The following is a 20,951-nucleotide window of genomic DNA, read 5'->3' as shown; positions in this document are numbered from 1 at the left end:
AGATTCTAACTATCTGTGGAAGAAGAGTAGAGGAAAAAGCCCAACAATACAAAACAACTCTCGGTGGCCCCAAATTACGTCCATTCCGGGAGACACAAATGAATTGTACCCAACTTCGGAACCGGGAGGACCAAAATGAGAGAATTCCGAAAGGGAAAAAGACAAGAAAAAAAACCACCCCAGGAAAGTTGTTTCTTGGAAATGATAAAAGTTTGCACTCTCTGGAAGTTTTTTTTCGGTTGATGCTGCTGCTGGTGCTGTTGTCATCCGGTTGCTCCTCAACCGACCAACTCTGGGGTGAAATTCCCCAGAAAGACACGAAATCCACTCCGACAAGATCCAACTTTGGCCACATGCCTTGGGGGTACCATTAGGGAAGCTCTGTGCTGTGAAACAACAGAGAAGGAGAAAAAAAACCGGAGGGGACGAACCAACATCACCGGGACACACTCAATGAGTGGTCCGTGTGACCAATAAAAGACACAACTGGCAAACTGGATTTCCGGAATTCTCGGACGGAATGAAGACAAAAAGACAAAGGTTGTGCTTAGCCCGGTTTCCGCAAAAGTCCTGAGGAAATCGAGCAGAGCTTAGAGAGTTGTACTTTACAATTTCGTTTGAGTGAAATCAGTCTTCCGCTCGCTTTCTTCAGAAAGCCACCTCTTGAGAGGTGGAACGAGACGAGGCAAACAACTAGGGAAGAAGACTGCTGCTAATTCAATAATCTGAGCGTTGGGATTAGTCGGGAATGCTAGCTGGGAGATTTAAATTATCGGTCTTGAGATAATTTAATGCAAACAATCCCTAGCCAGAGGAAGAGCTTTCATGAATAGGGGTAAAGTTATTTTTTATTTAAAATAACACCAAATATCATCTGATTTTTTAAAAATAAGTAGAAAAGCCTCTGAATCAAGCCGATCGAATGGCCATTGACTATTGCTTCGATATTGTAGCAATAAACCGTCCTACCTTTTTCACTAAACCAACGATGTCGTGCGTTCCCAGGAGCTATTTCCAATTTCCAATAGGAACGGTACATAACTCCTTTCGCTACTCTTAGTTAGAATGTTGGGAGCTATGATGGGAACAAAACGGTCCCAAAACAGCCAAATGGCACCACGTACATGCATGAATTATTGAAATGACAAACTTTAAAAATATGGTCAGGATTTCCGAAAACCATTCGTGAAGTCTGCGCGCGGAAAAATTTGACACCAAGATCTGTGTTGCCTACTTTTGGGCACTTTTGTGCAAAGATTTTTTATACATATTTTTTTTTGCGGTACTTCCAAAGGAAGATATAATAGAAACTGTATCAGAGTTAAAGAAGAGAAGACCAAATTTTCCAGTGTGCACCTTTTTTGTGACTCCTACACACAAGAGGGAACGACAGGACTGACATCATAGCGGCGATTCATTGGAAAGGAATACCATTCAAATATACCAGGTACACAACAACCCACAACACGTTTGCGAGTTCAAACGGAGCCGAGCAAAACATTGACATTTGATCCTGCGGGGAAGACATTCTGTTCTTGCCTAGCTAGGCCCTGCAACACTCCCGGGAAAACGATATATTAGCAAACGAAATGTTTCCCAGCAGCCAGCAGTTTCATATCGGAAAGGGCTGAAACGACGAGGAGGCACGAGAACACACTTTTTTAGTCTCTATCGTTGTGAAACTGATTCAGAACCGATGTCATATTTCATGGTTCTTTCCCGGTTCTGATTGGAATGAAGCCGATACGTCGATGTTGTATGTTTTCGAAGAGTCGCCGCCCAGTCAACAGGTTGACGTGGTTCATAGAAATGGAGCATAAAAAGTGATACACCAAGTTTTCTGCTAAATTGAATAGGACGGGCAACATTTTTCATATCAAAGTTAGTTTTCTACCATTGGGCACAAGTCAATGAAGTCAAATTTATTAGGTTATTTTGTACGTTCGAGGAACGCTATTCCGATTGATTGAGTACATTTAAAATAGAATGTGATTCATTCACGTTTTGCCTTTCTAACAGAAAGGTATAGTAGACCGCTGCACGCTTTGTATGAAAATTTCAAACTTATTCTATTTTACACCACCCATAACTGTTTTTGGTCGTTTTAAAGCCACTAATTGCTATAGAAATTTTGGAAGCCAATGCGAAAGAGGGGGCGCCCTCAACAGTATAAATAATAAGACAAAAATACCAACAGATCAAATTTAACAAAACCAAAAAAAATGGTCAAACTTGCAATTTTGATTATTTGGCTCTTTTTTGGTTTGGTTTGTGTTCCAGTTTAGCTTTTGGCCGGACCGGATTAAAAAATAGGGCTAAGTCAATCATAGGGCCTTGATTCTTGCATCGTATTTTACGAAAGCGATTGTTAGTCCCATATTTCGCCAAACGCTATATTCGTGAGCACATGTCGCTCTGAGAAGGGGTAAATGACATGAGAGCAGCGTTGCTTGATTGCAAACCGCTCAAATCCGTAAGTTTTACGAAAAACAAAAAATCTACTGATTTTGGCAAAACAAAACTTGAAGACATTTTTTCAAGATTGTCAGCAGGGTTGCCAACTGTTTTTTCGAATAAGTCTGGAAGATTTTGAAAAATGTCTGGAAATGTCTGAAAAAGTCTGGATTGCTTGCGTTAGGGAAGGTGGTGACCTTTTTTCCAATGTGGTAGATAGGCACTTGTCGTTTGTTTCTGACACTAACAGTTATGTATTCTGTTTGACTCTCAATTCAACATACATCTTCGAAGAATTTGCCATTTTTTATAGCTTTCAACCACTACATTAATAATTCATAAATTCTAATCATTTTCTGCCATATTAAAGGGTGTCCACGATGAAATTGCAACACACAAAATTGATTCGCAAAATTCGAGTTTTTATCCGATTACCACCAAATTTTCAGGGATTGAAAAATAACTATTAAAATTCATTTTAAAATTTTACTCGTATTTTATTTACAGTCCATACGCAAATGCCCGCACCTTGGCCTTAATACCGGCCATAAAATTCTGCACAACCTGTGAATCAACCGTTTTTTGCATGTAAACCCATACTTTCTTCAGTTTCTGAACTGTCTTCACTATCTTAGGTCGTTTAAGAAGGTGCTGCTTTATAATCACCCAGTTCAACAAGGTCAAAACTAAGGCTGGGCTTCGAACATTCAAGGTACAAAAGGCCCCTGATCGCGATAAGAAGCAGAACAAGTACACGTTTGTATGGGAAATTCAAAACCTGTGAAATGTTATGCGCTGCAGGCTAAAATTGATCCTAGGCCTATTACAAGATCTCATGCCAAAATTTGGGCCAGATCGGATCACGGGAAGGGGTCGCTCAACGAGCCTGAAGTTTGTATGGAATTTTGAGACATTATGTTTGGAAAAAATGTCTGGAAAAAGTCCAAAATGTCTGGAAGATTCAGAAAAAATCTGGAAGGTTGACATCATTGGTTGTCAGGTAGAATTTGGTTCATCCGCAGAATCCCTATAATTTATATAATGTCTTCGAAAAACCTGTACATTTCGATTGTTGTTTGTGTTGTTTTTTTTCTCATAGTCTGGTAAAGACGAAAAAACAAACAAAAAGACATAAATGACATTAATGACAAAAATGACATGTAAGTAGCAAACTAGATAAAAAAAAAGTCAAAAATGTACCAAGATGACAAAATTTGTGAAATTTATAAAAAATACATAATTAACATAACTGTCAAAATTCACAAATTTGACAGAAAAAATGACGAAAATGATAAAAATGAAAAAAAAAAACATCAAAAAAGACCTAATTCTTAAAAATGACAATAATGACAAAATGATTAAAAACAAATTCAAAATTGACAAAATTGGAAATTTATCAAATTGACAAAATTTTAAAAAAAATAGACAAAATTAACAAAATTGACGAAATGCCATAAATGACAAAATTGACAAAAATAATAATAATAAGTTTTAATAACTAGTGTGTTCAAGCTTTAAGATGTTTCTTTTTGTTTGCAAAAACGAACATAAAACTCAAATTTGGGTATTGTAATATTAGATTTTACGACAAAACACTAAATTTTTTGGCAAGTTCTATTAAAATAATCATAAACAGATTTTTGCTGACGCGTTCCGATGAAAAAATTGTTTCATGTGTTTTTCTTCTTGATTTTTGTTGAATTATTTACCCGGATTTTCAGTTTTGAACTTTGTAATGAAACGCCTAGATATTGCCAGATTTTGGATAAAATCGTCCGGATTTGCTAGGCCCGGATACGCGCAAAAATCATTCTGGCAACCTTATGATCAATAGTTAAGATAATAATCAGTTTAAGTTATTTTACACGGTGTGTTTCTAGGGGACGTTTAAAAGAAAAATAAAGAGACACTTATTTTTTTATGAATTGAAAATTTAGCATTTTTTGAGTCATTTCCAGGCAAAATTGAATTATTTGGTCGGTGAGTCCCCATACGATTGGTTTTTTTTTTTTAAAGATTTTCAGTCTGTGTATTGAAAAATCTTCAAATTTGAAAATTTTTACCAGTGCAATGGAATAGCAATGATTTTTTTTGAAAATTTTATTCAAATTTTTGTCATTCTGAATCTTAAAAAAAAATTAACGCCTAGAAGAATTAGTGATTTGCATTGGAAAACTTATAGTACATATGAAAATTTTATTTTAAGTTTATTATATGGAATATCTTTGTTATAATTGTTGCCATCCAAATGTTACTCAAATTTTTATTCATATGTGTATATTCTGAAATTAATGCTGGTTTAATAATACTAAAAGAAACACGAATAAAAACGTCCAACATCCTTTGATTGGTTCCCAAGGAAAAATGAAAAACATCTTTTTGTTTTAAACTTTTTTTTGAATTGATTCCATAATATTTGTACGCTCAGATGCGTATGAATACGCATTTTACAAAAAAAAAAGTTTTCGATGATACGGCTCGATTATGGTATTTTTCAATTTATTTTACCTCAGATTAAAATTTCAACAAACCTCAGCAAACCAGTTTTCAATAGAATTTAAGAAATATAATATTTAGTTAGAAGTAAAAGTAATTGCCTTGAAATCAGTTCATCTTCGGCTCCATAACATCAATTTCTAATCTAACCCGGGAAATGCTCTTCTTTCTGCCCATGCAAAAATCAGAGTTACTGTATTTTTTCACCAAAAGTCCTTCTACGAAACACACCGTGTTCAATTTTACTTCGACTTATCTTAGCGAACCGAATTACAAACGACGAATTACCAGTTGTAACTAAAAAGACTATAGGAAACAAACAGGCGACTGAAACTGACAGAAAATAAAAAATCCTATCGTGACATTTCGTTTCTTTGTTTACTATAGTGCCATTAGTTGTAACAACTCTTAATTTATGCGTATTTTTTTAAACTGAATTTGAATAATAGTTTTTTTTCGAAATTCCAATATTCATTTAAAATACTATCGGTTTGAAAACAAAAACTTTCTTGTAGTTCGAATACTGAAAGTTTTGAAACATAAATATGAATAATTGCCCCACATTTTTTTCAAGAATATGACTGGTAACTTATTTGGACAATGAAAGCATGCAATGATTTATAAATCGTAATTTTGTTCGAAATCCCATGCATATCGTCCGAAAATCAATAATTATTTTTACCCTACTTTAACACGCCTCTGCCGATTGAGGCTAATGGTAATGTAATACCTTGTCGTTTACCTATCTTGCTCAAATCCAGCAGGATGAAAGGAATGTGTTTTAGCATTATACAGAATTTTTCCTGTACGTAACCTGGGCATTCCAGGCGTTTTTTTTTATCTAAATACCTGGCAAAATCCGGGTATTTATTTTCAAAATTGTCGAAATCCAGGCAATATCCAGGCAAATTTCATCGAAACCCAGGAAATACTCAACAAAAATTTAGAAAAAAAATACTCGAAAGCAATTTTTTTTTTTCATAAAAAAAACTTATCAACAGATTTTTAATTGTATTTCAGGCAACCATAATTCAGTTATTTTTTATCAAATTACTCAAAAATTTTGTATTCTTAAATTTTTACACCTCTCATAACTTTTTTTGGTTGGTTTTGCTGCCAGAAATGGCAATAAAAATTTTGGAAGTGATTCACCCAGTCCTGAATTAGCGCAATGACTTTGAATTTTGTATGGAAATCTGTATGGGAAAACAAAATTTTTCATTCAAAAATCGCCAGAGATGTTCTGAAAGTTCCAAAAAATATAACTTTGGATGAAAAAAGTTCCTTGATTCTTGCATTACATTTCATGTCAACAAAGCACCAACCTAAATTGTACCCCAGAAAATATATTCAATCTATATATCTATATATATAAAAATGAATTTCTGTCTGTCTGTCTGTCTGTCTGTCTGTCTGTCTGTCTGTCTGTCTGTTCCCTATAGACTCGGAAACTACTGAACCGATTTGCGTGAAACTTGGCAGGTGGGGGTATTGGAGGCCGGGGAAGGTTCCTATTGTGGTTTGAGACCCCTCCCTCTCTCATGAAGGGGGGGAGGGGCCTCCCAAACAAAAGACAATTTTTTGCATAACTCGAGAACCCATCAAGCAAATGGTATCAAAATTGGCATGGGGGTGTATTTGGGTACGAAGAATATTCCTATGAATATAAGGTACCCCTCCCTCCTCTCAGTGGGTTGATAGGAAGGGGGGAGGGGGGCTACCTTACAGTTTTTCATATAACTCGAAAACTAATCAAGATATTGGAACCAAATTTGGCACGGGATGGTATTGGGATACGAAACATATTTCAATGATTATTTGAGACCCATCCCCCTTTTTGTAGAAAGGGGGAGGGGGCCTCTTTCATATTTTTTTACATAACTCAAAAACTAATAAAGCAAATGGAAACAAATTTGGTATGGGAGGGTATTTGGATACGAAAAATATTTTTATGATTATTTGAGACCCATCTCTCTTTCCAGTAGGGAGAAGTAAAGGGGGGAGGGGCCTCTTTTATAATTTTTTACACTATTCAAAAACTAATTAAGCAAATGAAACCAAATTTGGCATGGGCGGGTATTTGGGAACGTGACATGTTCTAATGATTGTTTGTGAACCCTTCCTTCTTCCAGTGGGAGATAGGAAAGAGGGAGTGGAGTTTCATACAATTTTTACATCATAACTCAAAAACTACAACAGCAACGAATGGAACGATATTTGGGTACGAGAAATGCTTCTATGAATATTTGGTATCCCTCACTCCTTCAAAGAGGTGGATGAAAAGGGGGATGTAAGGTCTCCCTTACAAAATCCGAGGAATGGACCAAACTTAACATGAAAAATCATTTTGATATGATTTTATGATTATCTGACACACCATCCTCCTTTCAGTGAGTAGGAACATAGGACGAGGGATGTGAGCCCAATACAATTTTGTTAGCATAAGTTTTCAATTATTGCTCACGAAGCCATCAAATGGAAACAAATATGGCATGAAAAGGTATTTGGGTACGAGATATTTTTCTACGATTTTATAGACCCTTACACTTTACAGTGTAGAGAGGGAAAGAAAGGATTTAAGTCATATTTGTGTTTCAATTCGAAACTCTAGCTGCAGCTCTCATTGTATAACTGTTGCTTTTGAATTATGTAATAATTTGGTTTAAAATAATACTAAAAAAACAATAAAAATTTGAACTATTTCTGAAAATATCATTTATTGTTGAAGGGTGTAGCAAAGCACACCGGGTCAGCTAGTATATATATATAAATGAATTTCTGTCTGTCTGTCTGTCTGTCTGTTCCCTATAGACTCAGAAACTTCTAAACCGATTTGCGTGAAACTTGGCAGATGGGGGTAATGGAGGTCGGGGAAGGTTCCTATTTTGGTTTGGGACCCCTCCTCCTAACAGGAAGGGGGGGAGGGGCCTCCCAAATAAAAGATAATTTTTTGCATAACTCGAGAACCCACCAAGCAAATGGTATCAAATTTGGCATGAGGTGGTATTTGGGAACGGGGAATATTTCAATGAATATTAGGTACTCCTCCCTCCTCTCAGTGGGGTGATAGGAAGAGGGGAAGGGGGCTATCTTACAATTTTTCATATAACTCGAAAACTAATCAAGATAAAAGCTCTTCATTAGAAAACCTGATACTATCAGCCAGATTGCACAAAGCTAAGTATTTTTTTAAATTTTTAGTCTTTGAGTAAGGTTAGAATTTGATAAATCACAGTTCCTAAATTGTGAAACAATTTTAGCTTTTAATGGAAAACTTTGATTTCATTTTCGTCGGGTTTATCGGTTTAAGATAATCGCTTAGTTATGTTTCTGATTATCGATGATAATATTTATTAAATGCAGTTACACACATACAGTTGCGTTCAAAAAAGAATGAAATCGCATGAAACTGCGCACCCACTTCCAACTTTGACAAGCTGCCATATCTTTCTCGATCTATATTTTTTCACGAAAATTTCACACAATCTAGTTCAGCTATCCAACTAACACTCCACAAAATTTGAAGTCTTTTCAAAGACGAGAAACAAAGATACAGCTTTTCCCGTAAAAAAGGGAAATTTGGAGATGCTTCACTAAATTTGCTATATCTTTGACAATTTTCATCGAAAAATCTTGAAATTTGGTCCAAAGATGTAAAAATATTTGATCTAATATCAGGCCAAATTTCGTCAAAATCGATGAACGTGATCAAAAATGGTGCCGGATTGAAAATGAGGTTCATTATCGCCCAACAGACGATTTCATTCTTTTTTGGACGGATGTTTGTATGGAAAACATCGTTATCCATGTATTCTTGGTTTTTTCCTTCACAAAACCAAAAGTTAGCACAAAGAATGTTGTAAATTGCTTTAAGCTTCATTCGTACTTTGTTTCGAAAGAGAAAATGTTTCAACAGGGTTCAAAAATAAGAAAAAACAGAGTTAAAGAATGTCCTGCTAATTATACCGATAAACAAATTTGATCCACAATTAATGCGAATATTCTATTCGCTCTTTTGTTTCAATAGCCAGCTCTGTTGGAACAATTTCTATTTCTAAACAAAGCAAGGATGAAGTTCCTACCAATTTACAATATTCTGTGTAATAAACTTTGGTTTTGTGGAAGAAAAAACCAAGAATACTTGGATTACGATGTTTTCCATAAAAACATCCGTCCAAAAAAGAATGAAATCGTCCTGCTAGGCGATAATGAACCTCATCTTCAATCCGGCACCATTTTTGATCACGTTCATCGATTTTGACGAAATTTGGCCCTGATATTAGATCAAATGTTTTTTACATCTTTGGACCAAATTTCAAGATTTTTCGATGAAAATTGTTCAAAGATATAGCAAATTTAGTGAAGCATCTCCAAATTTCCCTTTTTTACGGGAAAAGCTGTATCTTTGTTTCTCGTCTTTGAAAAGACTTCAAATTTTGTGGAGTGTTAGTTGGATAGTTCGAAAAAGATTGTGTGAAATTTTCATGAAAAAATATAAACCGAGAGAGAAATGGCAGCTTGTCAAAGTTGGAAGTGTGTGTGCAGCTTCATGCGATTTCATTCTTTTTTGAACGCAACTGTATATTTGTTAATCTACATCATTTTTTTCTGTCACGAAATTGACTTTGAATAAACTACAGAATTCATCGGCGTTAAAGTGCATTTTCGGAAGTAAAAAATTGGCAAAAAGTTGCAGTTTTGATTGGAGTTCCAATTTTTGTAGGATCATAATCCCGGATTCCATAATTTTAAAACTTGGCTAAACTTTTAATGGATGATTACTTTTTTGAGTAACACAATAGTAATATTTTCATAAAGTAAAATAAGTTTTGACATTATTGAAAAGGACTAATCTGATACATATTTTTTTTGTGTTTAGATTAAATTTAGTATTTTGAAGATTTAAAGAAACGAAAGACAGTCACCATCATTTTATTAAAAGATTTTTTTTAAGATTGATATCATTTTTTTCTTCGATGATTGGAAGTTAATGTATAAAAACATTATGCATTTTTGTACTTTTTGAGTGTCATTAGGGAAGAACAGTAGCGTAGTACAATGTATAGTATTTGGTTTTCACATCATTACACTAGTCAAAAGTGTATCCTGCTCATGTCCTTTTCTCCCAAACCTCCAACTTTAAATTATTTTGCTAGGATGCAGAGGTAACCTCGGTCCTAAGCACAAAATTGATCTTTCATCCCTTTCTACCTTTTCAATCTATCCATTGACTACTAGGGACGTGGCCGGCGCCGTTATTGATGTTCAAAGAGAGGAGCATCTGTTTTGTGCATTGAGGATGAGCTGCTATTGCTAATCCCAAGCACCATTCTTTTGACCTTTGAGCAAAACTGATGGCCTCGGTCAATCACGGAGTAGCAACCATTGGCGATGTGGAATGCGTTCTACTGAGCCACGCCTGCGACAATGGAGTTCGAAATGCATTAAAAGTAATGTGGAAGCAAAAATGGATTCACCTCATGATAAATAAATTCAAGATAAAGTATTTCGGGTTCCATAGTTCAAAGGAGGATGTGAGTAGTCAATCAAGCTAAGCTAGTCTAAGCTAACTCGAAAACTAATCAAGATATTGGAACCAAATTTGGCATGGGAAGGTATTTTGATATGAAAAATATTTCAATGATTATTTGAGGCCCCTCCCTCCCTGCAGTTGAAAGGGGGAGGGGCCCCTTTCATATTTTTTTCATTACTCAAAAACTAATAAAGCAAATGGAACCAAATTTGGCATGGGAAGGTATTTGGATACGAATAATATTTTAATGATTATTTGAGACCCCTCCCTCTTTCCAGTAGGGAGATATAAACAGGGGAGGGGCTTTCTCTTTAATTTTTTACATAACTCAAAAACTAATCAAGCAAACGGAACCAAATTTGGCATGGGCGGATGTTTGGGAACGTGACATGTTCTAATGATTGTTTGAGAACCCTTGATTCTTCCAGCGGTGAGAAACGAAACAGGGAGGGAAGTTTCATAAAATTTGTATTGCATAACACAAAAACTACAACAACAAATGGAACCAAATTTGGCATGGAATGATATTTGGGTACGGGTGCTTCTATGAATATTTCGTATCCCTCACACCTTCAAAAAGGTGGATGAGAAGGAGGAGAAGAGGTCTTCCTTACAATTTTCAGTATAACTGGAGAGCTGATCGAGCAAATTGAACCATATTTGGCATGTGAGGGTATTTGGATATGAGAAATGTTTCTATTATAAATTAAAGCGCCACCTTTTTCAACGGAAAGATAAAAAGGGTGAAAGGATGACTTCCATACAATTTTTTTTGCAGAACTCGAGAATTAATAGAGCAAATGAAATAAAATTTGGTATCAAAAAATATTTCAGAACAAAAAATACTTTTATGAATATTATGTTCTCACCCCTGCATTCAATGGGGAGAACGGAAGGGGGATGGTACTTCCTTTCAAGTTTATGCATAACTCAAGAATTTACAACGCAAATAAAACCAAATTTGGCATGGAATGGTATTTTAATACGAGAAATTTTTTTACGTCAAACAATTCCTTTCTTGCAGTGGTATGATAGAATTGGGAATAAAGAAAGGGAAGAGGAGAGAAATGGACAAAACTTAACATGGAAAATCATGTTGGTATGATTCTATGATTATCTGACACACCCTGCTCTATTCAGTGAGTAGGTACATGGGAGGAGGGAGGTTAGCCCAATACAATTTTGTTAGCATTATTTCTCAATTTATGCAAACGAAGCCAACAAATGGATACAAATATGGCATGGAAAGGTACTTGGTTACAAGATATGTTTCTACGATTGATATTGGCCCTTTCGCTTTACAGTGTAGAGAGGAGAAAAAAGGAGAGGGTTCCATATAAATTTTGTTGTAAAGCTTAAAAACTTATCAGCCAATTTAACAATATTTGATACCAAAAGATGTTTGGAAATGAATAAAATTGGTATGATGGGTATTATTCAGCAGGGGGGGGGGGAGGGAAGGACAGGGAGGGGCTCTCTTATCAGTTTTCTAGCATAAATCCAGATTATATCAAGCAAAAACAACCATATTTTATCAGTTGAATTATTTGCGTACGATTTATTTGAGACCCTCCTTTTTCAGGGTGAAGCTTAAAGAAACAGATTAAAATTATCAGATTTTTAACACAAATTTATGGATCAAGATTCAGAATATAAGTTTAAGTTATTTTTGGATTGCCTTCCGAAACTACAGCTGAAGCGCTCATTTTATAGCGGTTGCTTATGAATTATGTTATAATTTGATTTAAAATAATGCCAACAAAACAGTAAAAATTTGAGTAAATTCTGAAAATATCATTCGATTTTGAAAGGTGTAGCAAAGCACACCGGGTCAGCTAGTGTTATATAAAATTTGTGTTTTCAAAATTCATTTATTTAATTATATCGTTTTTGACTGCTTGTTTGAAAGCTGTGTAACAGTAGGCTGGAAATAAAAAATCCCAAAAAACTGTTTTGCATTGCCAGAGAGTTTTTCGATTTTTAAAGCTTTTGCAAAAACAATTTCATGCAATTATTAACAGCTCTAGCAAGCAAAGTCTGTCATTTTTGAATACTTTTCAATGGATTCAGATTTTAATTTTGAAATGGTTATAACTTTTTTCATGAAACTCTAAGCTGCTTGTCATGTAAGCAAAAAATGATGCTTAAGAATAGTCAAAACCAAAAATTAAAGACCTATTTCATTTCAAGCTTATTTGCGTTTTCTGGATGATTTAATGTGCAAAAATTTCTTCTTCCATACAAATTTTCATAAAAAATTGAAACGCGTTGCGCTTACTCAGGAATCAACCAAATCATCTCAAACTTTACACTGATGCTTGGTGACCCAAAAGGCATCGAAAAAACATATGGGAGCAAAAAGTCATTTTTGCAGCGGTCTAATGTACATATAAAAAAAATTTTCAATACAATTTGTATTATAATTTTATTTGGCAAAACAGGAAAAATCCGGACAATTTCAATGAAATCCGGACATCAGGGCCGGACTGGACTTTTCCCAATTTTTTTATACGCGTCACACAAAAATATTATTAGCCTACATTGTTCTCATACCCTGCCTTTTTCTAGGCGTTGATATACTTGCATACATAAGGGCGTTTTTGTTTGTTAGAAAAAGTTTTTTGAACAAAAAAAAATTGAAAGGTTTCGATTATGGAGACGTTTGAGAATTATTTTGAATTCCGCATCAAAACTGATCTCATCTCAAAAATTACAACTAAGACTACAGCTCGTTTAGAAAAAGACCCTTTCCGGGCGGCCCGTTTACTTCACTAAGTCCAACATATTCCTTTCAAAACACCTGATTGACGGCTTTGACTGACACCAGACTCCTAGTTCTATTTTTCAGATCAGTCAATGGTGTAATTGATATAAAAAATTAGTAATTCAAAAAAAAAAAAACTTTTTTTCTATAAACAATTTTGAATGAAAAATTTATAAGTTCATTCCGGCTTAACTGCGTTTGAAATTCTTCTATCGTAATTTTATGATTCAGAATTTCGCAATCTGTTTATTAGTTTATTATTTTGTGTCATATGTATCCAAAAATAATTTGCAGTTTTTAAGAAAGGCTACAATCCATTGTTAAGTGTTTTAAATCAGGCTTTTTTTTAAATAAAGTCTACATAGAGGGGCTTTAACCAGACGCTATTTTATTAATCCAACTATTCATAATATTTCTACTATTAATATTAATCGGTATTCAAAGTTCTTCATCCGCCACTTGAATAACTTTTCTGCCTTTCGAAAATTTATTAATTTTTTCCTTCAAAACAAAACACGCGTTATTTTGGTTATTTAAAAATGAGGATTCGATTTTTTTAATTTTCAAAATTTGGCCCACTTGACCCTTTAAAGTTGTGATTTAAAGAAAAAATCGGTTTTTTTTATTTGAGAAGAAAAAAAGAATAGAGTTCATAAGTCCTGCAGCCGAAAACTTGTTTTTTTTATCGAGTCAAAATGTTTATGTTTATTTGGTAGCTCAGAAAAACTCATTTCACTCCGAAGATCTCGCTCATTACAAAATTATTTTCGAAAAAGTTTCAATGAACAACAGATTAAACAAGGGGAGGCATGATTTTGCCTTATGACGGTTAAGATGCTGCAGACGGAAGGAAAGAGTCCATTGTCATTTTAGTAGACTGACCGAAAAAAAAAAATGAAATGAAACCAGTTTCCGAACACAAATTTATCAATCGTCCAACTTTCATCGAGTCATTTGAGCTTTCATTTCCACTCAGTGGTTTGAGTGACTCAAACAAACTTATATGCATATCAGAATAAAATCACTGTGGCATAAATTTAATGAGACAACTTTTCCCCCTTTGTCTTTATCGGAGTTTGCTGGCAAAAACCATATACGGAAATGGAACTGTTGCAACCTGGTGGTCTGCAAAGTAGCTTAGCTTGAAACATCGTGCGTTTTAAATTTTCAAATTAATTGACGTTGAATCTTATAATCTCAATTTGTTGAAATTTACAACGAATCTCGAAGCTTTTCGTAATTCTTATTTTTCAACCTTAAAAGAATGATGCATATTTTTCTAACTTATTTAATTTTTCCTTTTAGCATGTTGAATTGGGCAATTGAAGACAGCAGCATCGCATGCACGCTTGAGAAGGTGGCAGTTCAACAACCTGTAAATATTTGCCAGCAATTTGGATCAATTTCCCGAACGGAAAACTTTTGTAATGGACTTCCTCACGGAAGCTCAACCAGCAGGGCCGGAAATGGCCTGTAAACACCAGCAGAGTGCCGGCAATTGCAACTGTCTTTGCAGAAATTTGTCTGCACTATTTCGAGAACCGAACTCGGTCGAAATAACACCCGCCTAGTGAGTGGTTTTTTTTTCTTCTTTCAATGTAGGGGTATAAAAATATTATTATAAGCCCATCAGAAACCGCAAACTGCAGCAGCAGCAGCAGCAGCACAGCAAGAGTGAATAATTCACTTCACAGCTTGAATTTAGCAGCTCATAAAGCACTGGGACTGCCTCCAGTCCGAAGGGTTTTTCGCTATTTTTGAACCTGAACATTTTTCCATCGAGACGCCGCTTTCCGCCTGTAGTTCCTGTGTATGAAGCTGTCTTTTTTCGCAATGGGCGCATGCAATAGAGATTCTTCAGAGGAAAGCTGCTGGAAAACATGGCGAGTGACAGAGAATAAAAGTCTACCAACACCAACCTATCTCAACTCAGCAAAGCAACTTCATAAGCATATATGTTTGCACCTACACCTTTATAGATATGTGTATTTTTGCAAAGCGAAATGGCTAGTAAAAAAAAGAACTCAGAAAGGATTCAACCACGTGCCATGCGGCGGCAAAAGGAATGTGTCAGAAAGGCATAAATCACGCCGCCATAGGTCAAATGGAAAAGCTTCCCCGAGTTCCCAGTATACCCAGGGATGACATTTTGCCAGTCCGCCACCCAGTAGTCAGCCAGCGATGACTTTATCCGTTCGATGCGATGCGATTTGTTGATGTGGGAAAATCCCTTTGGGTCAAATTTCCTGCTGGTTGGGTTTTTCTTCTATTTCTGATGCCTGTTGACTCGGCGAAAAAGTTGACGTGCTACAAGAACTATCAACTTCCGGATTCGCTGCAAATGCAGTGCTCTGTAATGCCACTAGAAAAACAGAGAAATGCACACTCATATACGTTGCATCTCGGGGCTATTATTGTCAACTGTGGGCAAAAATGTGGATTACGAGCATGAAATGATGAAGGTCATATCCGGTGGGAGCGAAAAAAGAGTATTTCCACTGACTGTTTTTCCGCTGAAATTAGTTTCAGCAATACTGTGTAACCAAATCTAGCTAGGATAATGTGAAATATTGAGATTTATGCGAAAAATAATAGATAAATTTTCCGAACTCAAACAGCCGATTTCCTGAGCCCAATTTCAAGCCCATATAACTTGTCTTGAGTTAACTACTTAGAGTGTTGAGTTTGATAAAAATTGAGAAATCTGGGCTAAATAAATTTTTTGACAATTTTGACAATTTTGACAATTTTGACAATTTTGACAATTTTGACAATTTTGACAATTTGGACAATTTTGACAATTTTGACAATTTTGACAATTTTGACAATTTTGACAATTTTGACAATTTTGACAATTTTGACAATGACAATTTGACAATTTTGACCATTTTGACAATTTTGACCATTTTGACAATTTTGACAATTTTGACAATTTTGACAATTTTGACAATTTTGACAATTTTGACAATTTTGACAATTTTGACAATTTTGACAATTTTGACAATTTTGACAATTCTGACAATTTTGACAATTTTGACAATTTTGACAATTTTGACAATTTTGACAATTTTGACAATTTTGAAAATTTTGACAATTTTGACAATTTTGACAATTTTGACAATTTTGACAATTTTGACAATTTTGACAATTTTGACAATTTTGACAATTTTGACAATTTTGACAATTTTGACAATTTTGACAATTTTGACAATTTTGACAATTTTGACAATTTTGACAATTTTGACAATTTTGACAATTTTGACAATTTTGACAATTTTGACAATTTTGACAATTTTGACAATTTTGACAATTTTGACAATTTTGACAATTTTGACAATTTTGACAATTTTGACAATTTTGACAATTTTGACAATTTTGACAATTTTGACAATTTTGACAATTTTGACAATTTTGACAATTTTGACAATTTTGACAATTTTGACAATTTTGACAATTTTGACAATTTTGACAATTTTGACAATTTTGACAATTTTGACAATTTTGACAATTTTGACAATTTTGACAATTTTGACAATTTTGACAATTTTGACAATTTTGACAATTTTGACAATTTTGACAATTTTGACAATTTTGACAATTTTGACAATTTTGACAATTTTGACAATTTTGACCATTTTGACAATTTTGACCATTTTGCCAATTTTGACAATTTTGACAATTTTGACAATTTTGACAATTTTGACAATTTTGACAATTTTGACAATTTTGTCAATTTTGACAATTTTGACAATTTTGTCAATTTTGACAATTTTGACAATTTTGACAATTTTGACAATTTTGACAATTTTGACAATTTTGACAATTTTGACAATTTTGACAATTTTGACAATTTTGACAATTTTGACAATTTTGACAATTTGACAATTTTGAAAATTTTGAAAATTTTGAAAATTTTGAAAATTTTGAAAATTTTGAAAATTTTGAAAATTTTGAAAATTTTGACAATTTTGACAATTTTGACAATTTTGACAATTTTGACAAATTTGACAATTTTGACAATTTTGACAATTTTGACAATTTTGACAATTTTGACAATTTTGACAATTTTGATAATTTTGACAATTTTGACAATTTTGACAATTTTGACAATTTTGACAATTTTGACAATTATGACAATTTTGACAATTTTGACAATTTTGACAATTATGACAATTTTGACAATGTGGATGTTTTTTTCCTCCATTCGCCATCCTGCTTTCAATTTTCAGGAAAAATATGATAAATTTAATATACATACTTCCAATTTGTTTAGTAGCGTCTGAAAAACCAAAATTTGTTTTAATGTTTTATCTCAGGGATTTTCCCTAGTTTATTTCGTATACGCTTTTTAAATTCTTGGTCCTTAAGCTTTTGTCTTTTAAAAGGAATTACTTCTTCAGAACAATGAAAACAACCGTTTCCGGTTTCGGCCTCTTTTGTTTTCGGAAAATGGCACAATGAAAATAAACAGCGAATAAGCAACGGCGTATCGCGATTTCTTTCCCAAGAGGAAGCAACAAACTTTCAGAGGGGGCCAAGATCCCATTCCAAGGCATTGGAATGGAAGGAAGAACTCAAACAGTCAACCCACCGCATTTGACTGCTCAGGTGCTTGGAAGGAGACGAGAAATAAGGCATAGCTCCTTCCGAATTCCTGAATAACAGGACTTCTATGGCCCATGATTTTGTTCCCAAAATCCAGAAACGAAAACCTTGAAACAATGGCGGAAGGTTGATGTTTTTGGGTGCAATGGAATTCCAAAATTCAACTCCCACGGGAAGTGGAAAGGGAGAAACCGGGCGCGTGTCCTTTCGAAACAGGAATCTGGCTCAAGGGAAACAATTGTTGCAAAAGTTTTACCTTTTCCCTGTGCAGTCTATTGTTTTTTTGGTGCGGAACCGGAAACGGTTCTGTTAAGCTGATTCATTTGTGACCACTCTTGTGTCTGCGATTTGAAGAATTGTTTTTGTATTTTGTATAAAATTTTGTTTTACTTTTTTGTATTTGGTTTCGTTTTTGTATACTGAACTAAGATTATTTTTCTCAAAAAACAATACCAGCAACTATGAACTTTAATTTATGTTAATTTGAAAAGTAAATAGTGAATAAAAAATCGAATGTGTCGCTAAATTCTCGCACTAGGGCATATAATATCAGTCTTCGATAGGTCCCGAGAGGCAATGCATGATATAGACACGCATCAATCAACGTCTATTCAGGTTTGATTGACGGAAAATTTCGATTAACACCCCCTAATCCCAGCTGAAGGTGGGAGGACATAAAAGTTTTGGCACCACAAAGTATGGCACGAAACCATGATACGATAGCATATATCCTTCGAATGCAAATCTAGCCCGTCTCGAGTGAAGAATCATGACCTTCCTTCGAGAGCCTCTCGCTGCTCTAGTCTCGAAATTGCTCCACATAAATATTGATTCGAGCTACTTATTCCACTTGGCCGAACTTCTAAGCGAATCAACCCAGCTTACAAACACAAACATACACACACATACATAAACAGGCAAACAAACACTAAACGAAACTATCGCTCCTCGAAAGACCTTCTCGGTGGGCCAAAAGCAACGAAAGACTCTCACATCCACCCACAACCCACACATCGCAGCCAGGGCAGGGTCGCCATCCGGTTGTGGAAGCCCTAGCTTCCGGCTTTTGGCATTCGCGCGAGGTTTCAAAGACTTAAAACTGACTGAATCGAAGCCAAGGCCGCTGCTGCTGAAGCGATGGAACATCACCAGAGTCAGAGCAAAAGATACGCCTTTTTCGGAATCCCGCTGCTCGTGTGGGCTCTTTTGGAGAATGAGGGGACAGAGACCAGGGTAAGGGAACCGTAGATCCGGTCTCATTCAAGACGTTCTTCTTCGTTGGGTGAATTAAGCAACCGACCCAGGTAGAAACATGGCAATTAACCCAGTTGCTACCAGGCTTCTGCTGTGTAGGTTGGGATTTTTTTTAAGTTTGCTTCCTTCACGGGAGGCCAGAAGAAACGCTCAGCGATTCCCAAATTTTCAGCTGATAGCCTACATCATATTTTTACTGTTCTTATGGGATCGATTATTATCAGAAAAACAATGAAACGAGAATCTGTAAAATAATTTTTGTTATCCATGATTGTTTCAAATTGTGAATACTCGCTTTGAAATTACTCACAATCATTCGAGGATCAATTTTCCAATTTGAAAATTTTAATATTTTATTCAATTTTGTCAATTTTGTCAATTTCGTCAATTTCGTCAATTTTGTCAACTTTGTCAATTTTGTCAATTTTGTCAATTTTGTCAATTTTGTCAATTTTGTCAATTTTGTCAATTTTGTCAATTTTGTCAATTTTGTCAATTTTGTCAATTTTGTCAATTTTGTCAATTTTGTCAATTTTGTCAATTTTGTCAATTTTGTCAATTTTGTCAATTTTGTCAATTTTGTCAATTTTGTCAATTTTGTCAATTTTGTCAATTTTGTCAGTTTTGTCAATTTTGTCAATTTTGTCAATTTTGTCAATTTTGTCAATTTTGTCAATTTTGTCAATTTTGTCAATTTTGTCAATTTTGTCAATTTTGTCAATTTTGTCAATTTTGTCAATTTTGTCAATTTTGTCAATTTTGTCAATTTTGTCAATTTCGGAAATTTTTATCTACTTACCCAACTTTATCAATGTTTTCAACTTTGTCAACTTTAGAATTTTGTGCAGTCTTTTTTAAATGCAAGCAGTTTTTTACACTTTTCTATGGTTATATTGTTTCTTTTCGCCATCTCGATATTTTATGAATATTTCACATTTTAAGGTTTTTGGATAAACACGACGAACTTGACTATTTTTGATTATTTTTGGGGTTCAAATGTATTTTTTGTACCTAAAGACAAGAAATCAATTTTCATAAAAATGAGCATTGAAGTTTTCGAATAAAAATATTGGTTTGATTATCTATCTATTTGAATTTCCAGAATGTGAAAAACATTTTGTATTATAGGAGTCAAAGTTATTTTTAATTTAAAACAGCTTATCTTTGATTAATTATATCTTCTTTAAAATAGAGAAATTAAAGGAATTATCTCCCAAGAAAATAAACGAACGAACAAATTTGTAATAAAAGTAAAGGACTAGAGATATTCGGTCGGCCGAATAGTCGACGCCGAATACCGCCGAAAAAACGTTAATCCGAATATTCGGCTCACCGAATAGTTGGGCTAAGTATTCGGCCGAATAGGCCGAATATCTACTACAGACTTGTAAATTTATCAAATAATTTTGGATAATTTGTAAATAATCCAAAAGTAATGTTGTAAAATCTACACAATCATTAAAAACTTATAGTTTCAGCAAAACATCTAAGGTGTTTCCACGTATCTTTCACTGTAGATCGTACAGGAGAATGCTGAACGGTATCGCTTTATGTTTTGATTATAGTTTTTTTCAGATTTTCTGGATATACTCAGGCTTGTCCATAAATCCAGTAAAGAATCCAGATAATTCAAATCTGGCCAAAATGTCCAGATATTGTTTGAAACTTCCCAAATTTTGTTCAGGAAAATAGAAAAAAACTCAAATTCCTCTTTAGATTTTTTTAGATTTTGTGTTCTATAACTATTTTTTCAAAAATTACAAATTTTACATAAATGTTGCTTATTTTTTTTTTTCTCAAAAATCGTCCTGAATGCCTGACCGTGTGGATACGTGTGGTTGAAAG

At 34.4% G+C, this 20,951-nt stretch overlaps 1 protein-coding gene across 1 annotated transcript in view; it reads right to left on the bottom strand.

Moving 5' to 3' along the window:
* The window catches only part of LOC129738363 (uncharacterized), a 144,365-nt gene that overhangs the window by 100,472 nt on the left and 22,942 nt on the right, over window positions 1-20,951 (bottom strand). Inside the window, exon 3 of the mRNA XM_055729547.1 lies at window positions 18,846-19,055. Coding sequence (XP_055585522.1) covers window positions 18,846-19,055 — 210 coding nt within the window. The remainder of the gene's footprint in view (window positions 1-18,845; window positions 19,056-20,951) is intronic.

The sequence above is a fragment of the Uranotaenia lowii genome, chromosome 1 (genome assembly GCF_029784155.1).
Source record: "Uranotaenia lowii strain MFRU-FL chromosome 1, ASM2978415v1, whole genome shotgun sequence".
Taxonomy (NCBI): Eukaryota; Metazoa; Arthropoda; class Insecta; order Diptera; family Culicidae; genus Uranotaenia; species Uranotaenia lowii.
Note: the sequence above shows the minus strand (reverse complement) of the source record. Positions and strands in the feature narration are given on the sequence as shown.